At 38.1% G+C, this 15349-nt stretch overlaps 2 protein-coding genes across 8 annotated transcripts in view; both read left to right on the forward strand.

Moving 5' to 3' along the window:
• LOC109623979 (alpha-1,3-mannosyl-glycoprotein 4-beta-N-acetylglucosaminyltransferase C-like) overlaps positions 1 to 1802 on the forward strand; it is a 38198-nt gene extending 36396 nt beyond the window's left edge. For both annotated transcript variants that reach the window (XM_020078454.2, XM_020078455.2), the window contains one exon: positions 36 to 1802. In XM_020078454.2, coding sequence (XP_019934013.1) covers positions 36 to 1204 — 1169 coding nt within the window. In that variant the 3' untranslated portion in view covers positions 1205 to 1802. The remainder of the gene's footprint in view (positions 1 to 35) is intronic.
• A 1174-nt stretch (positions 1803 to 2976) lies between these two features.
• Positions 2977 to 15218, forward strand: rnf141 (ring finger protein 141). 6 transcript variants are annotated; one of them, XM_069528040.1, is made up of 7 exons: positions 3043 to 3084; positions 3153 to 3357; positions 5186 to 5384; positions 8340 to 8448; positions 9595 to 9776; positions 11476 to 11583; positions 11716 to 15218. In XM_069528040.1, exons 3-7 carry the CDS (start codon positions 5248 to 5250, stop codon positions 11864 to 11866), a joined length of 687 nt encoding a protein of 228 aa, XP_069384141.1. In that variant the 5' UTR covers positions 3043 to 3084; positions 3153 to 3357; positions 5186 to 5247; the 3' UTR covers positions 11867 to 15218. The 6 variants fall into 6 exon arrangements, with proteins under 6 accessions (XP_019934016.1, XP_019934018.1, XP_069384140.1 ...); XM_069528042.1 differs by having other exon boundaries at positions 3050 to 3084; positions 3153 to 3218; XM_020078457.2 differs by lacking the exon at positions 3153 to 3357 and having other exon boundaries at positions 2977 to 3084.
• The last annotated feature ends 131 nt before the right edge of the window (positions 15219 to 15349 follow it).

Genomic DNA, 15349 nt, shown 5'->3' on the forward strand with positions numbered 1-15349 from the left:
AATATATAACTGACTAATGTATTTTCTGTCCACAGAGTATCTTACCATTGGACTGTCTTCAGTGAAAAGGAAAAGAGGGAACTATCTTCTTGAGACCATCAAATCCATCTTTGATCAGTCCAGTTACGAGGAACTGAAAGAGATAGTGGTTGTGGTCCACCTGGCCGACTTTGACCTGGTCTGGTGTGAGAACCTGGTGCAGGAAATCACCAGGAAGTTTGCTCACCACATCATATCCGGACGCCTCCTGGTGATCCAGGCACCAGAGGAGTATTACCCGTCGCTGGATGGATTGAAAAGGAACTATAACGACCCGGAGGACCGTGTCCGTTTCCGCTCGAAGCAGAACGTCGACTACGCGTTCCTCCTCAACTTCTGCACGAACCTTTCTCACTTCTACATGATGTTAGAGGACGACGTGCGCTGCTCCAGGAACTTCCTGACAGCCCTGAAGAAGGTGATCACTTCCAGAGAAGGCTCCTACTGGGTGATGCTGGAGTTTTCCAAGCTGGGCTACATCGGGAAGCTGTACCACTCCAGAGACCTGCCACGTCTGGCTCATTTCCTGCTCATGTTCTACCAGGAGATGCCCTGTGACTGGCTCCTCATCCACTTCAGGGGTCTGCTGGCCCAGAAGGACGTGATCCGCTTCAAGCCCTCACTTTTCCAGCACATGGGCTACTACTCGTCTTACAAAGGAGCGGAGAACAAACTGAAGGACGACGACTTTGAGGAAGACTCCATAGACATTCCTGACAACCCCCCTGCCAGCCTTTACACCAACATCAACGTCTTTGAAAACTATGACGCCACCAAGGCTTACAGTAGTATCGTTGATGAGTATTTTTGGGGGAAACCTCCCTGCACTGGAGATTTCTTTCTCATAATCTTTAATAAATCAACTAAAGTCAGCAGAATTAAGATAGTTACAGGTACAGAGGATCGGCAGAATGACATTCTTCATCATGGAGCTCTGGAAGTGGGACAGAAGTCTGTGGAAACTAAACAGGGAAGACAGTGTTTATCATACATCACATTAGGGGAGTTTAAAGGTGGTAACATTGAGGTTAACAATGTGTACCACAAGATCGGCTTTGACATTGAGTGTGTGCGAATAGTTATTACCGCCAATCAGAAAGAGTGGCTCATCATAAGAACTATCAGCTTATGGACGACGCAGCCTGTGAGTCAGTTAAAGAAGTAACAGAGGATATTTGTAAATGATCATCATCAGTGTGTATAGTGTTAATGATGGATGCACTTCATTTTGGAACACTGCTGTTTACTGGATCTAAAAAAATCCATATTTTTCTTGGGTTGTTCATTGATCCACTGTACTGTACTGTACTACTGCTTTTATTGGGATGTATTCAAATGACCAACATGTACAGTATGAAGCCTTTATACTAAATGTTAATTTTCAGAAAAATCTGTACATAAAATTGTTCACACCTGACTGGTATCATTTCTCCTTCTTTCTAAACATTTAAATGGAATTCCTCAGAACCTGAGCTTAAAAACAACAAGCTTACCTCTTATAAATGGTTCAGATCCTTTTTAAAGTCCACGCTGATGTCTGCAGCCAGAATCAATTAATGAATAGCTGCCTCCCATTCAATGTTTCTAAGTTTGAAATAGAATGAGGATGGATTCATTTCTGAGCTAAATATCTGTTTTCACTTCTAAAATTATGAATATGTATATGTCCATACAATGTATTTTTGTAGTTTGGAGAGGATTTGTGAGTATGGAGGGTGAAGAGAGCATGTTTAAGAATTTAAGATGGTAAGAAAAGTAAAATGTGTAAACACTGCCTGCAAAAAAAAAAAAAACCGTTGATGACAATGAAAAAAGTTTCAAATCTCATTCAAAATTGTTAGAATAAAGAAACGAGCCCTGTGCTAACTAAATCATGGATTTATGTCGACATCCTTCACAGCTTAGTTTTCCATGAGTGGTATTGTCGCTGGGTTTCTGCTTCGTATTATTTGCTGCCATCTGCTGGTAAATTCACGGCTTGGCACAGAGGGATCTGAATTTTCTGGAAAAGATGAATTCAACAATGACAAAAAGTTATTAAAAAAAACTGATAATTGAAATTCAATTCAAAAAGACGTCATATAAATAGCTTTACATTTCCAAAAGGAAACTTTATATAAAGGCTGTAAATTACCTAGTGATGTCTTAATATGCACTATTCAGAGCCAATGTGATACATTATGAATAAATGCAATGGTTTAATGAAATCATTATCATACATTTAAGTTATGCTACACCTAAATCTGCTAAATCTGACATAACTGAAAATTTAAGAGAGAAATATTACTTATATTTTTAACATTACATGTGTTTTTTTTATTACAATATGAATTGAAATGATTATTCCCAAAAATGTACTTACATCAGCAGATGCTCAGTGAATCTTACATAACTTTGCTGAACTTTATGAAAGTTCAAATAATATTGAAACTATTGTCAGTTCTGTTCACACAGAGGACACACTTGATATTTAGTTTGTGGGATGAGCAGACATACAGATCTTTTTAAGGGACTCTCCTTGTGTCAAGTCAAGTAAACCACACATACAACCACACCCCCTTAAAAAGGCAATGCAATATTTGTACAGTCATATTACTTTTTGGAATAAATCAACTAAATAATTTTTTAATAATCTTTTGAAGCCAGCAAAGTTAGGGTTTATTTTGTTTATCCTACATTTGTGCATGTGAACTTTTAAAAAGTTATTATCCACTTTAAAATATGCAATTACGGTCTTGCAATTCATTTCAATGTTATCATTAGTCGTACAGTAGGAAATAAAATATGACCAAATGGAGTTTGTATATGTGCAATGATAAAATATAGATTATACATTACAAACATTATATTTGTTCTATAGGTTTCAAGAATTTCGAGGAATACAAGTTATAATACAGTTAAATAAATATTGCGTAAATACGGTGTTTCTGATGTAAACAACGTCATCTGTCTACGTCATCACACATGCGACCGAGTGTCTTCAACCCAAACAGAAGCTAGCAGCAGAGCTAGCAGGGAACTTCAGCCTGTGGTGTTGACAGTCTGGTAAGAAGGCTGTTTCACTGTGGTCTTCTGTCGCCGCACGGTCACACCAGTGTTCCTCCTCTTCACAGCTCGTCTGCTCTTCCACCCCGAGGCTCGCCGACTGCTGAGTCTGGGGCTAAATGACGCTTTTCATGGTTAGCGAACGTTCATTATCGCTGTCACTTTGGTAGAGAAGTCTGTGTGGACTGGAGCTCCAGAGAAGGATTAGCCTTCACTGACATGGTGTTTTTAAAAAGTCAGTAGATTCACTGCTGTCACTGGCTGAATTGACGGGTAAGTCCCTTTACGTCCGCAGCGTTAGCATCCTTGTTATCCGATGCTAATCATTTGGCTTATTCAGGTCGCGTGCACTCCCTGTGAGTTTAATTGATCAACTCATAACTCGTGTTTAACTGAGATCTGATGCCTCAGCACTGTAGAAGTGTTGTGTATCTGTTGTTGTTCCGACAGGGTTGGTTTATATTTCTTAGTGAACAATTGTTTCTGAAAGCTGAGTAATAGTTTTACTTTTCTAAACCAATTAAGTTTTAATACACGAGTGTATGACACGCTGTCTGATCATCACCCTGCACATGAACACACATTGAGCACTTTATTAGGAACACGTGTATACCTGTTTATGTTTTCCACGTTTTAGCCTGTGATGGCAGGCAGAGTCAGGACTGCAGGATATGCCCAACTATTATATTAATATATAATAACGTTCCTATCAGTTGATATTGATTATAGATATTCTTTTATATATTGTGTCCTAAGTGTTGCCAGTTTGAGTATTTCAGAAGCTGTTGATGTGGTATTTTTACACACAATACCACGACTATATGAGCATTGTTGATTACCATGCGCATCACGTTTTATGGTTGCAGTTTACCATCTTCTAATAAATATTACCAGAATGATTCAGAAGTCCTCTCAAACTGGTTTTGTTAACATGACAGTGAGTTCAGTCACCAAATTTGAAATCAACAGAGCACCTTTGGGGTTTGGTCAGAGAAAAGAATGGCAGCTTTAATGTGGAGCAGAAATCTCAAAGGGAAGTTTACATCTACCACAAAGGACTGGGGCTGAGTAGAGGGAGGAACTGCCCAGTATTATTACAGTACAGTATTAATAAAGTGCTCAGTGAAAGGGGAACTTTGTGGCCTGCAGTAAAGTTATGTGTAAAAATGTGTTAGAGACCTTTATGTGCATGTTCGACTCGGTGATCTTCGCACTGCAGCGAACACTTTTCACTAAAATGTGCTTCAAGCCTTGTAGCAACAGTTTGGGAAAGATAGATAGATAGATTACTTTATTCACCGCCGAAGGGATCCTGTTTCTTGCACAAACCTGGTGGTGTGGAAGAATTTTACGAGCCTGCAAACAAACATGACCTCAGCCACATCCAGCACCTTTGGGATGAACTCGAAAGCTGACTTTGAATCAGGCCTTATTGTTCCCAATTAGTATTGGACCTTACAAATCTAGGCTGTTTAACAGATATGTGTACTGTAAAGCTTGGCTTATTTAATTTCCATCAGAAAATGTGAAAATAAATTAGTGGTATAAAACTGCCTCATCAAACAAATGGATCCAACAAAGGTAATTTCACTTGAGCAGAAACAAGACAACTCTGGATCAATCATCAAGCTACCAAGTCCCAGCTCTTTTCTCAGCTGACTGTAGGATTTATAAGCAGTGTGATGTTTGGTCAGAGCCACATAATGGTGTCACATGTTGTCAGGCAGAGTAAATTTATGAGAGCACAGCTCGGCTGAAGACTGGGTTATGATAGCAAGCCAAGTAAAACTTTTTGCACATTCACTGTAATGTTAACAGTCAAATAGATTTTGCATCTTCTCTTCTCTAAGTACAGTTTTGCATTTTGGTTCACACTGAAGTGACCTCTCATAACAGGAAGGTGATTCTACAAGACATAGCAGCTGAGTTCAGACACGTTCAAGTCAATTTTGTTGTTGCACAAAGCACAAGTGATAAGACAAAACATACAGTCAGACATAGACAAGTAAGGAATAAGTGCACTTTTGTCAGCATGATCACAATTAAACTGTCCAGTCTGGATTGTGAAAACAGACCTTTATTTGTTTATTTGTCTCCTGAGACTGCAGAACTGAATGAGGTGCGGTCCTCTACCTTTGCTGTTTTGTAAGTGCTGCTGCCGGGATGGGCCAGCAGATCTCAGGTCAGTCGGTGATGACCCGTCTGCCTGAGAAGCTGGTGAAACACGTCGGACTGGTGCGTGACGGTGGCTACCTCACCTACGAGGAGTTCCTGGCTCGAGTGGCCGAGCTTAATGACGTGTAAGTCTCAGACTATAACTGTTCAATGCTACCAGCACATGCACAGTGGGAATAAGTACAACCCCAAATCAGCAAGGGTTGGGATGGAATGTTTAATTTAAAATGAAAACTGAGAACAGTGATTTACAAATGATCTTTGACCTGTATCACATTGAAAACGATACAAAAGCACATTATTTGACGTTTGACCTCATGCATTTGATTGTTTTCTCAAAATAAACACTTTTTGATTCTTGCAACATACTGTATTTCCAAAAAAGTTGGGACGGTAAAGCATTTACCACTTTTCTAATGTTGCCATTCCTTTTCACAACACTTAAAAGATGTTTAGGGACTGAAGACACAGAGTGAGGAAACGTTACAGGTGTCATTTTGTCCCATTCTTCCTGCAAACAAGTCTTAAGGTGTGCAACAGTACGGGGTCTCTGTTGTCGTATTTTGCGTTTTCAAAATGCGCTGCACACATTCTCTATTGTGGCCAAGTCGGGGCTGCAGAAAGGCCAGTCCAGCACCCCCGCCCTCTTCTTCCGCAGCCATGTCTTTGTAATGTGTGCAGAATGTGGTTTTGCATTGTTGAAATATGCACACGGACGTTGTCATCTTGAAGTTAACATATGTCGTCCTCCAACATCTCTATGTACCTTTCAACATTAATGCTGCCATCACAGAAGTGTAAGTTACCTTTGCCAAGGGCACTGACACAACTCCATACCATGACAGACCCTGGTTTTTGGACTTGTTGCTGGTTACACTCTGGATGTACCTTTTGGTCCGGAGCACATGGCGTCCATTTCTTTCAAAAAAGACCTGAAGTACTGAGTCGTTTGACCACAATACACGTTTCCACTGTGTTATGGTCCATCCCAGATGCCTTTGAGCCCAGAGGAGTCGACAGTGGTTCTAGATACGGTTAACATAAGGCTTCCTTTTGTCACAGTAAAGTTTTAACTGGCATTTGTGGATGTAACTACGTATTGTAGTGCTTGACAAATGTTTGCCAAAGTAATCCTGAGCCCATGTGGTTATATTGCTTGTAGACAAGTGACAGTGCTTGATGCAGCCGTCTGAGGGATCATAGAGCACGGTCAGTCAGCGCCCTTGCCCTTTGAAAATCTGAAAATCATCAAGATTCCTTGAATCTTTTAATTATGTTAAGCACAATGATGATTAAAATATATATAATAATAATAATAATAATAATAATAATAATAATAATTTTCTCAGACCTGTGTCAGCAAACTGGTGAACCTCAGCCCATCATTGCTCCTAAAGGACTAGGCCTTTCCTGGATGCTGCTTTTGAACCAAATCAAGATTACAATCATCTGTTGACATTAACTTTTTCAAATCACCACATCTTTTAATCATTCTACCTCATTACGAGCCCTGAATTGCCCCCATCCCAACTTTTTTTGGAATGTGTTGTGAATGGCAGGAATGGATGTATATTTACAAATGTAATGAAGCTGACCAGACAAAACATAAAATATCTTGTGCTTAAACTGTCTGCAATGAAATACAAGTGAAAGTAAATCAAGAAATCACTGCTGTCTTTTTTTATTTGCATTTTCCAATTGTTTTTTTACTAAAGGGTTGTACATTTATATTGTAGAGGAGGTCAGTGGGCTAAATAGCAAGTGACTGACTGAGAGGGATGTAAAGATGGACGTATGGGACGTCAATTGGATCACAAAGAATACCTGAATGCCTGAACCTGGATGTTTTGTAGGATTTGTCATTTGTTCTTTAGGTTGTTCCAATTTGAGAGCTTAACCCAAGAGCTGCAGCACTATTCCCTTTGTAGCCCACCTTATTCCCCTGGTCCATTAGGCCCAGCTTCTGCCATTTTAAATTTAGATCACCTGCCCTCAGAGATGGTATTATGAATGCAGGATGATGTGGTTAAAGTGAGCTAGTCTAAGTTGTTCCAAAAAAACTAAATGGAAACATACGGAATGAAACATTCATTACTTAAAGGTTCACTATGTAAGATTTAAGTGAATTGGCACAAATTGAATATAAAATAATCCTCATGATGTTTTCACCAGTATGTTTCACCAAAATTGTATGAATTGTTGTTTTCTTTATCCTAGAAAAGGTCCTTTATATTTAAATACTTTATATTTAAATCGAGGGGTCCTCTCTACGGAGGCCACCATGTTTTTAACAGTAGTTCAGACTGGACAAACTAAACACCTTTTGAGAACTGAAGTTCACTACAGGTTGTTTTTCATGTTTGGAAGGGGAGGGTGAGGTGAAGGGTGTTCAGCAGCAACTTGCAATTTCACTACCATAGAAAGGACCCCCTCGATGTAAATATAAAGTATTTAAATATAAAGAGCCTTTTCTGGGGTAAAGAAAACTACAATTCATATAATTTAGATGAAACAAACTAGTGAAAACATCAAGAGGATTAGTCAACATTCAATTTCTACCAATAGATCTCTTTCACCTAAATCTGACACACTGGACCTTTAAATCCATATATAGTTGAGGGGGAAGCTGGGGCTGGAGCCTTTCCCAGTGTTTCTCTATTATCACCTGTAGTTAAGTGACTTCAGTATGTTTTACACACTTTATTGTGTTGTTACTTCAATTGTGAATTGATAAAAAAAAAAAAAAAGATCTTGACAACCTTTTGATTGTTAATGAAAAATAATTTAACTTCATCATTATGGATTTTTATTTTAAATTCTTCATCAGTTTCAAATTAAATATTCAACATAAATTGTACAAAAAGTGAAGTCTGAAAACTTTCTGAAGCCACTGTATGTCCAGAGCTGTTCTGACAATGTACTGTCAAATTAATTCAGCCATTTTCTATGTGTGTGACAGTGCCACCAGTAAAAAAAACAAGCACAGCAGTTTTATCTTTCACCAATCTAACACTCAGCATGACCAGGAATGAAATCAAAAATTTGCACATACCTACTCTTCTCTGCTGGATCTCTCTCAGTACGGCCAAGCTTGCCGCCGGACAGCAGAAGCACCTTCTGTTTGAGGTGCAGCCAGGATCCGATGCAACGGCCTTGTGGAAGGTGGCCGTCAGGGTTGTCTGTACCAAGGTGAGACCAAATGTCCTTCTGTGCACACACATCACATGCCAACCCATGCACCGGTGTGCACCATTTCATTTTTGTGACGGATAAAGAAACAGATGCCTTTGAAACCATTCACCTGCAAACTGTGGAGAAAGTTTGCATGTTTGTGTCAGTTCAATGGAGTCAGAAAGATTTATCAGATTGGAAATAGACAATTATCGGACAGATGTTTGGAAGATTGGAAGAATATCTAACATATTTCTCTCTGTTTGGTTTTACATATTAACAACACGTTTCCAGCTAATGTTAACATTTAACAACAGTTATCAATTTATCTGTTCTACTCATGCTGTCAGTCTCATTAACAGGCCACAAAATCAGTTAAACGTCAAACTTTAACTAAAAAATATATAGTTACATTATTCAATACACTTGCTCGACAGAGAGTTTCATTTTGTCTAATTAAATTTTAGTGACCTCACATTTGTTTTCTCTAATTTCTCTTTCCTATATGCAGTAGCACTGCAAATAGCGCTGCACACACCAAGGTGGAGATCTCTTAAGTTATTATGACAAGTGTAAATTAGAATTGCACGCTGCGGTTGTAACCCTTTTCCAGATTCATAAAAGGTCACTGTGACACTTTTGACCACTCAAATGTAATCACTTCATTTGGGACAACTGATCAGAAGTTGAAGAAATGCCCTCAATTCGGTGACATCACATTCAAAACACACATTTTTTTTAAAACCTCTGTGACCTTGACATTTGAGCTTTGACCACCAAAATCTTTTTTAGTTCATCCTTGAGTCCAAGTGAATATTTGTACCAGATTTAAGGAAACCTCCTCAAGGCATCCTTGAGATACCGTATTTATGCAAATGGGACGGACAGACAACCTGGACACATAATACCTCCGGCAACTGGCTGTAGTCAGCGCAGAGGCATAAACATGTTTTGATTCATTATGAAACTGTGGCAGGACTGAATAGAATATGGCAGGCTGCCGCAATCTAGATAAATAATAGGAAACACTAGATCATATGGTGTTTTATTTCTCTCTCTTATGAACTATTTAATGACCCTTCCATGTGTACTTTTAGTGATGTGGCAGAAAATCAATAAACTACACCAGTGAGTCCTAATGTGACTGCCTTTGCCTCCTCTCAGATCAACAAGGAGAGTGGTACGTTGGAAGCATCACGGATCATGAACCTGTACCAGTTCATCCAGCTGTACCGTGACATCACCAGTCAGGCTGCTGAGGTGCTGTCTGCAGAGGGCGCCAACGAAGGCCCGTCTGGCCAGCTCCCTTCCACAGACTCCTGCCAGGCCAGCATGTGGATGGGCAGGTCTGTGACTTGATCCTTGTCAAAGTACAGTATTTTACCAATATGTATTTTCACATTAAACCCATTTGAATTCTTTGTTTCACAACGAAGACTCTTTGTGGACGAATGTGACATAAGCTGTTGAATGCAAGTCTTACTTTACAAAATCTACAAAATCTTTTAAAGGTTTTGAACCAGATGTGTGTTGTTGTGCTTTTAGTCAGGAAGACTAATTTCTAGTGTTGTGTAAAGTATCACAATACCCTGCTGTTAAAAAACGTTACAATACCCCAATGTATTAGTGCTGACACTTCTGTTAACTATATTTTATTAAGTGCCATGTGCCTAAACATTGAGTCAGTGTATGACAGTGGGCTATTTCTAGCTCTCATGGTGACAACAAGACCAGAGGCATGGGTGCTATTACATGTGCTCCTGCCGATCATCCATGGCTTTGTTGACAGACGCAAGAAGCATAGTATGACATCATTTTGCTTTAATAGCCGACAGTCTCCCATTATTCAATGCAATAAATCGTGAACAGAGTTTGTTACCATATTTCCTGCAACTTACAGTAGTTGTCAATAATTATTTCTATAATCAGCTAATGTGCTCAGTGGAGTGCAGACGTCTGCCAAGGAAGTGTATTAAACACTGATGTCTGATTTCAGTATAGGGGACATTTGATGACTTCATACCAGGTTAAAACTTTAATAAGATAATGCCCTTGATCTAATTATGTATAATAATTCAAATATTAATATTATTAACTCTCATGATTCATTATTATTCATCTCTTTTCCAAAGCTGCTTCAGGATTCGGGCAGACACCCATTATAGGCCCAGTATCCTTGAACCGTACTAAATTACACTGCCACATGTCCTCCCTCCTCACGGGCCTGTTAGCTTATACAGAGGAAACGTTTAACCATCAGTTACTCACAGGAATAAACTACAAAATAAAAAAAAATCAAACAGGACTGACATGTTGAGATGATATAATAACTTGAGGAATATACTATATATATTTTAAAACAACAACTTTATAACAGATGATAAAGATTGTAAGGTACCCTTTGCTGTGTGCTGATAATTATAGTCATGTTTCCTGTTTAAAACAGGATCACACTGCTGGGCTAATTTATTCATCGTCATTTATTTTTTTCATTACTTCCCCTGATGTGAGCTATTTAGGCAGGTTTCATATTGAAGTCATGATGTTTTTACTGTGACACTACCAGCTACAACTTTATGGAGGCCTATCTAAATTAACTTTATTGATGACATTGAATTGCAGTTTGAACTATCCTGGTGTTTGGGTTCACACCAGAAACATTTCTGCTCAACCACAATATAATGATTTCAGATATAGTTGTAATAACCAGTATTTTATTGATTAAATGACTATGTGTAATGTAAAGTTTTGCCACTCTGCGTTACAGCTTGTGTTTTTTGGTTTTCTTGCCCCCGTTTTCTCAGACAATGGATTTCCAGACATAGAGAGAGGTTGGGGCAGGCTGAGTCTCAATTCCCATTCATTTTTATAACACTGAAAGATATTTGTCTTCAAGGGATAAATCCCCAGCCAGCAAGGAATTTAAATTCATCTTACAAAGAGCATTTAATTCAAGAATAACTTAGCGGCCGCTCAGTGAAAAAACACCTTTTGTCTTTGGAAATAATTCAAAGTTTACCCCTGTTTCTTTGTGTTTCTCTGCAGAGTGAAGCAGCTGACTGATGAGGAGGAGTGCTGTATCTGCATGGACGGAAAGGCCGACCTTATCCTGCCCTGTGCGCACAGCTTCTGTCAGAAGTGCATTGACAAATGGTAAGATGACAAAAAAAAGCTTCAGTTTGGTTCAACAGTTAATCTGTTCCTTTGTAAATCATTTTATTTTTGTCACAGAAATCTTTTAGTCTCTTGTGATACACACCCCAAATGGTCATTCTTTTCCTGCAGGAGTGGGCAGAGCCGAAACTGTCCAATATGCCGCCTGCAAGTGACTGCTGCCAATGAATCGTGGGTAATGTCTGATTTCCCCACAGAGGATGACATAGCTGGCTACATCCTCAACTTGGCTGATGAGGCAGGCCACCCCCACAGGCCTTAACACACTTACCACAAAGCCAATGAGATGTTAGATAAGGGACAGTGACCCGTACCAAGTAGATTTCACAACACAAAATGTCACTTTTCTAAGGGGAGGAGATTTTCTTTCTCTTAAATAGTTAACAATGCAGAGGAAGCCCCTTTGGTTTCCTAATCTTCACATTCTGACATGTTTGGAACATGACACCAGTAACCACACATTTAACAGGTTCTTTCTTTCAAGCAGACTTCCTGAAAATGATCAGCAAAATGTCGTAAAATTGGCTGTTATCTACCTGTAAATCAACAGGACGTTTTAAGAAATGTCATCACAGTTTAGTACTAATTGTAAGTGAAAAGGAGAAGGTGTTTCTGCTGTTGCTAAGCACTAGGTTGTGCTATTTGTGTGGCAAAATAAGAAATGATGTAGTGGGTAAGTATAAAATACTTTACTTACCATCAACTGACTGAAGTATAACTGTGGGGGTCTGTAAAGTTTTATCACATGTAGGGTTTTATTTAATTAGCATCATTCATATCAGTTTAAAACACAAAACTAAAGAATTTCCAATGCAGATGGAAAGTACAGATTAGCTTTACCCAGATTACCCATTTTTAAGCAGGACATTGTGATTTACAGTTAAATACCAGCAAAATTGTTGGGCATTTTAAGTAAAGTTTTCAGGAAATTAGCTGTAAAATATATGATTGGTAAAATAAAGTGTTAAAGGTGCAGTGTGTAAGATTTAGGTGAGAGGGAACAATTGGCAGAAATTTAATGTAGAATAATCCTCATGATGTTTTCACTAGTTCGTTTCATTTAAATTGTATGAATTGTAGTTTTCTTTACTCCAGAAAAGACCCTTTATATTTAAATACTTTATATTTACATCGAGGGGACCCTCTCTACAGAGGCTGCCATGTTTTTTTACATTAGTCCAGTCTGGACAAGCTAAACACCTTTTGAGTTTTTATGACAATTAAAGCTACCACAGGTTCTTTTTCATGAGAGGAAGGTGAGGTGAGGGGTGTTCAGCTGCATGTAAGTTCAACACTAGATATCACAAATGCTACACACTGAACCTTTAATACTTTCTCTTCAAGACCTTAAAATACCATGATGCTATTTGTTACCTATGTATTGTAGATGCAGTGCTTTATGGGAGATGTGTGAGATCATTTCTTGTCTAAAGTGAAAATTCTGTATTTTCAGTATATTATAATTCATGATAATATTCTAAATTAACACAGAATAACCAGGAGCCCGGCTCTTACAGCACAAAAAGACCTAGGTCCTAACTAGACACTTATCTGATCTGAGGTGAAGTTCTTCATGTTAATATGACACAAAAGAGATGAACTCATATCAGCGCTCATATTAAGAGAGGGCTGATAAATATATGACTCCTACAGACTCATATTAAAAGTTAAAGGAATAGTTCAACATTTTGGAAAATATTTTCTTCCGAGCAGAAAATTGATTGAAATGTTTGATACCACTCTTATGTCTGTCTGTTAGCTGGTTACCTGACAACATCTCAGAGCCAAGAAATAGTCTGGCCCACAACATAAAACAGCCAACTGATAGAAGGATGTGTTGATGAGTGAGCTTTACAGGTGCAGGCTGGAGCTGTCTGTGTAACTCACAGATTTGAGAGTGGTGTCCATCTTCTCATCCGACTCCAGCTGAAAACAAATACACGTTTCCTGAAATGTAGAACTTTTGCTTCATGTGCAAGACACTGACACGCTCCTTTTTTTTTTCCATCAGAGTATCTGGTCAAACAGTTAAGCCAAATGAATTTCCCACATGTAAAACTGCTCTGTAGTCTGTGCTATGTAACCCTGCATGTTTCTACCCCACACGACACGCCTTATAAGCTGTCATGTGAACATGTTACAAACTGATGCTCTGACCCACTTCAGACCTGAATCTGTAGGTGTGCAAGACTAATTAGTTTTATATGATTTGAATGACTTGGCTTTCTGTGCTGTCTTTTTACCTGTTGGAAATAACTACTATCTGTGATCTTTACTGTTCTCATCTTTTAATATTTTATAAATATATTTTTTCCATTCAATAATTATACAGTATTAAGATTATTTTTATCAGACTGCTGGAGTAGTACTGTACTTCATATTTCCAAAGCTGTTTGTTTGCTTTGATTTGCCATGCCATTAATTCTAGATTTATTGAGATGGGCATCTTTTATTCAAACTGATACTTGTTTCCAAATCAGTGAAATCACTGAAGCACTTTGAATAAAGTGGTTGTGATTTACGTGCTGAAGTATTTAATGAACTGTGAATATGTATCAACCTAATTTGAATTAGATTCATAAATTTATGTTTAAATAAAACGTAATGCTTGATTTAAAGTAGCAGAATTATTAATTGCTAACAGTTTTTGTGTGAAATTTGCTGTGATTGCATTACAGATTGACATTCTTTAAAAACATGAGAGAATTGCTTCACAATTATTTAACAAAAATCTGACATAAGAATTTTACACAGTAGTCATTTACCATGTAGCTTTAACTTTCTCTTCTGTTAATAGACCACAGACATGATATTTTATTGCACAAAAAGTAATTTTTGGTTGTTGATGCCGACAAATCGCACCTTAAAACCTGACAGTAACTTCCTGTCAGTGTATGTGTACTACAACAGCAGATGATTTTATCTGTGGTGTAGAATATAATCTGATGACACTAATCTAGCAGCAGTTAAAATGATGTGCACAAAACAATGTGCAGGAACAGGAGGCTTTTTTAACCAAATGAATCAAGAGTTTGACCAAAGGCCTTCCGCTCTGCAGGACACATGACTGCGTGGTCTGGAGACAAATTGATAAAAAAGAAAAAAAAAAGAAAGAATGAATGTTCAATTAAGTTCCTAGGTCATAATTTCAATATATGTCTAATAATATTAATGTAATGCATCTGAGCCTACATACTGTACATTATATGTAAATGTCTTTAAATATGCCCTAATCACTCAACCTGCTGTGTAATGTAATGTTGAATCCAAAAGGTGGAAGCATTGTCCTATAATTTTACTGATACCAGTTCGAGAATCATTGAAGGCTTTTCATTTATGAAACTGAATGGAAGGTGTGTGTAACCTGACTTTGTTCTCACTGTATAATCTTTAATAAAGGGTTACTTGCTTGTTTGCACTTTCAAGACTTTGTGTTAGGACGGAATTGAAGGTTGACAGCACTTCCTCCTGTAGACATGCTGTAAAATTGATCATTTAAACAAATTTATCCATCACATTTATACATGCAAAGAACATCTGATGCAATAAAAACCTAAATGATTTAATGTAGCACTTATTCAGCATTAAAGCTATGTGGTATATTTTTAATTTTATTTTTCGTCTGTCTTTCTTACATATTACCCCAATGTTGTACAATTGTGTTTCACATACAGCAGGGCAGTAGTCCTCACAGTCCGTTCAATAAAATCCAGGCATCATTGTGTTTTATGATCATGACTTGATA

The sequence above is a fragment of the Paralichthys olivaceus genome, chromosome 7, assembly GCF_024713975.1.
Source record: "Paralichthys olivaceus isolate ysfri-2021 chromosome 7, ASM2471397v2, whole genome shotgun sequence".
In the NCBI taxonomy this organism is placed as follows: domain Eukaryota; kingdom Metazoa; phylum Chordata; class Actinopteri; order Pleuronectiformes; family Paralichthyidae; genus Paralichthys; species Paralichthys olivaceus.

Excerpts from the sequence above, each read along its gene's own strand:
- rnf141 (XM_020078457.2), top strand. The coding sequence starts at position 5,248 with ATGGGCCAGCAGATCTCAGGTCAGTCGGTGATGACCCGTCTGCCTGAG. Across the intron at positions 5,385-8,339 it reads GTGGCCGAGCTTAATGACGT|TACGGCCAAGCTTGCCGCCG; the intron begins GTAAGTCTCAGA and ends GATCTCTCTCAG. Across the intron at positions 9,777-11,475 it reads GCCAGCATGTGGATGGGCAG|AGTGAAGCAGCTGACTGATG; the intron begins GTCTGTGACTTG and ends GTTTCTCTGCAG.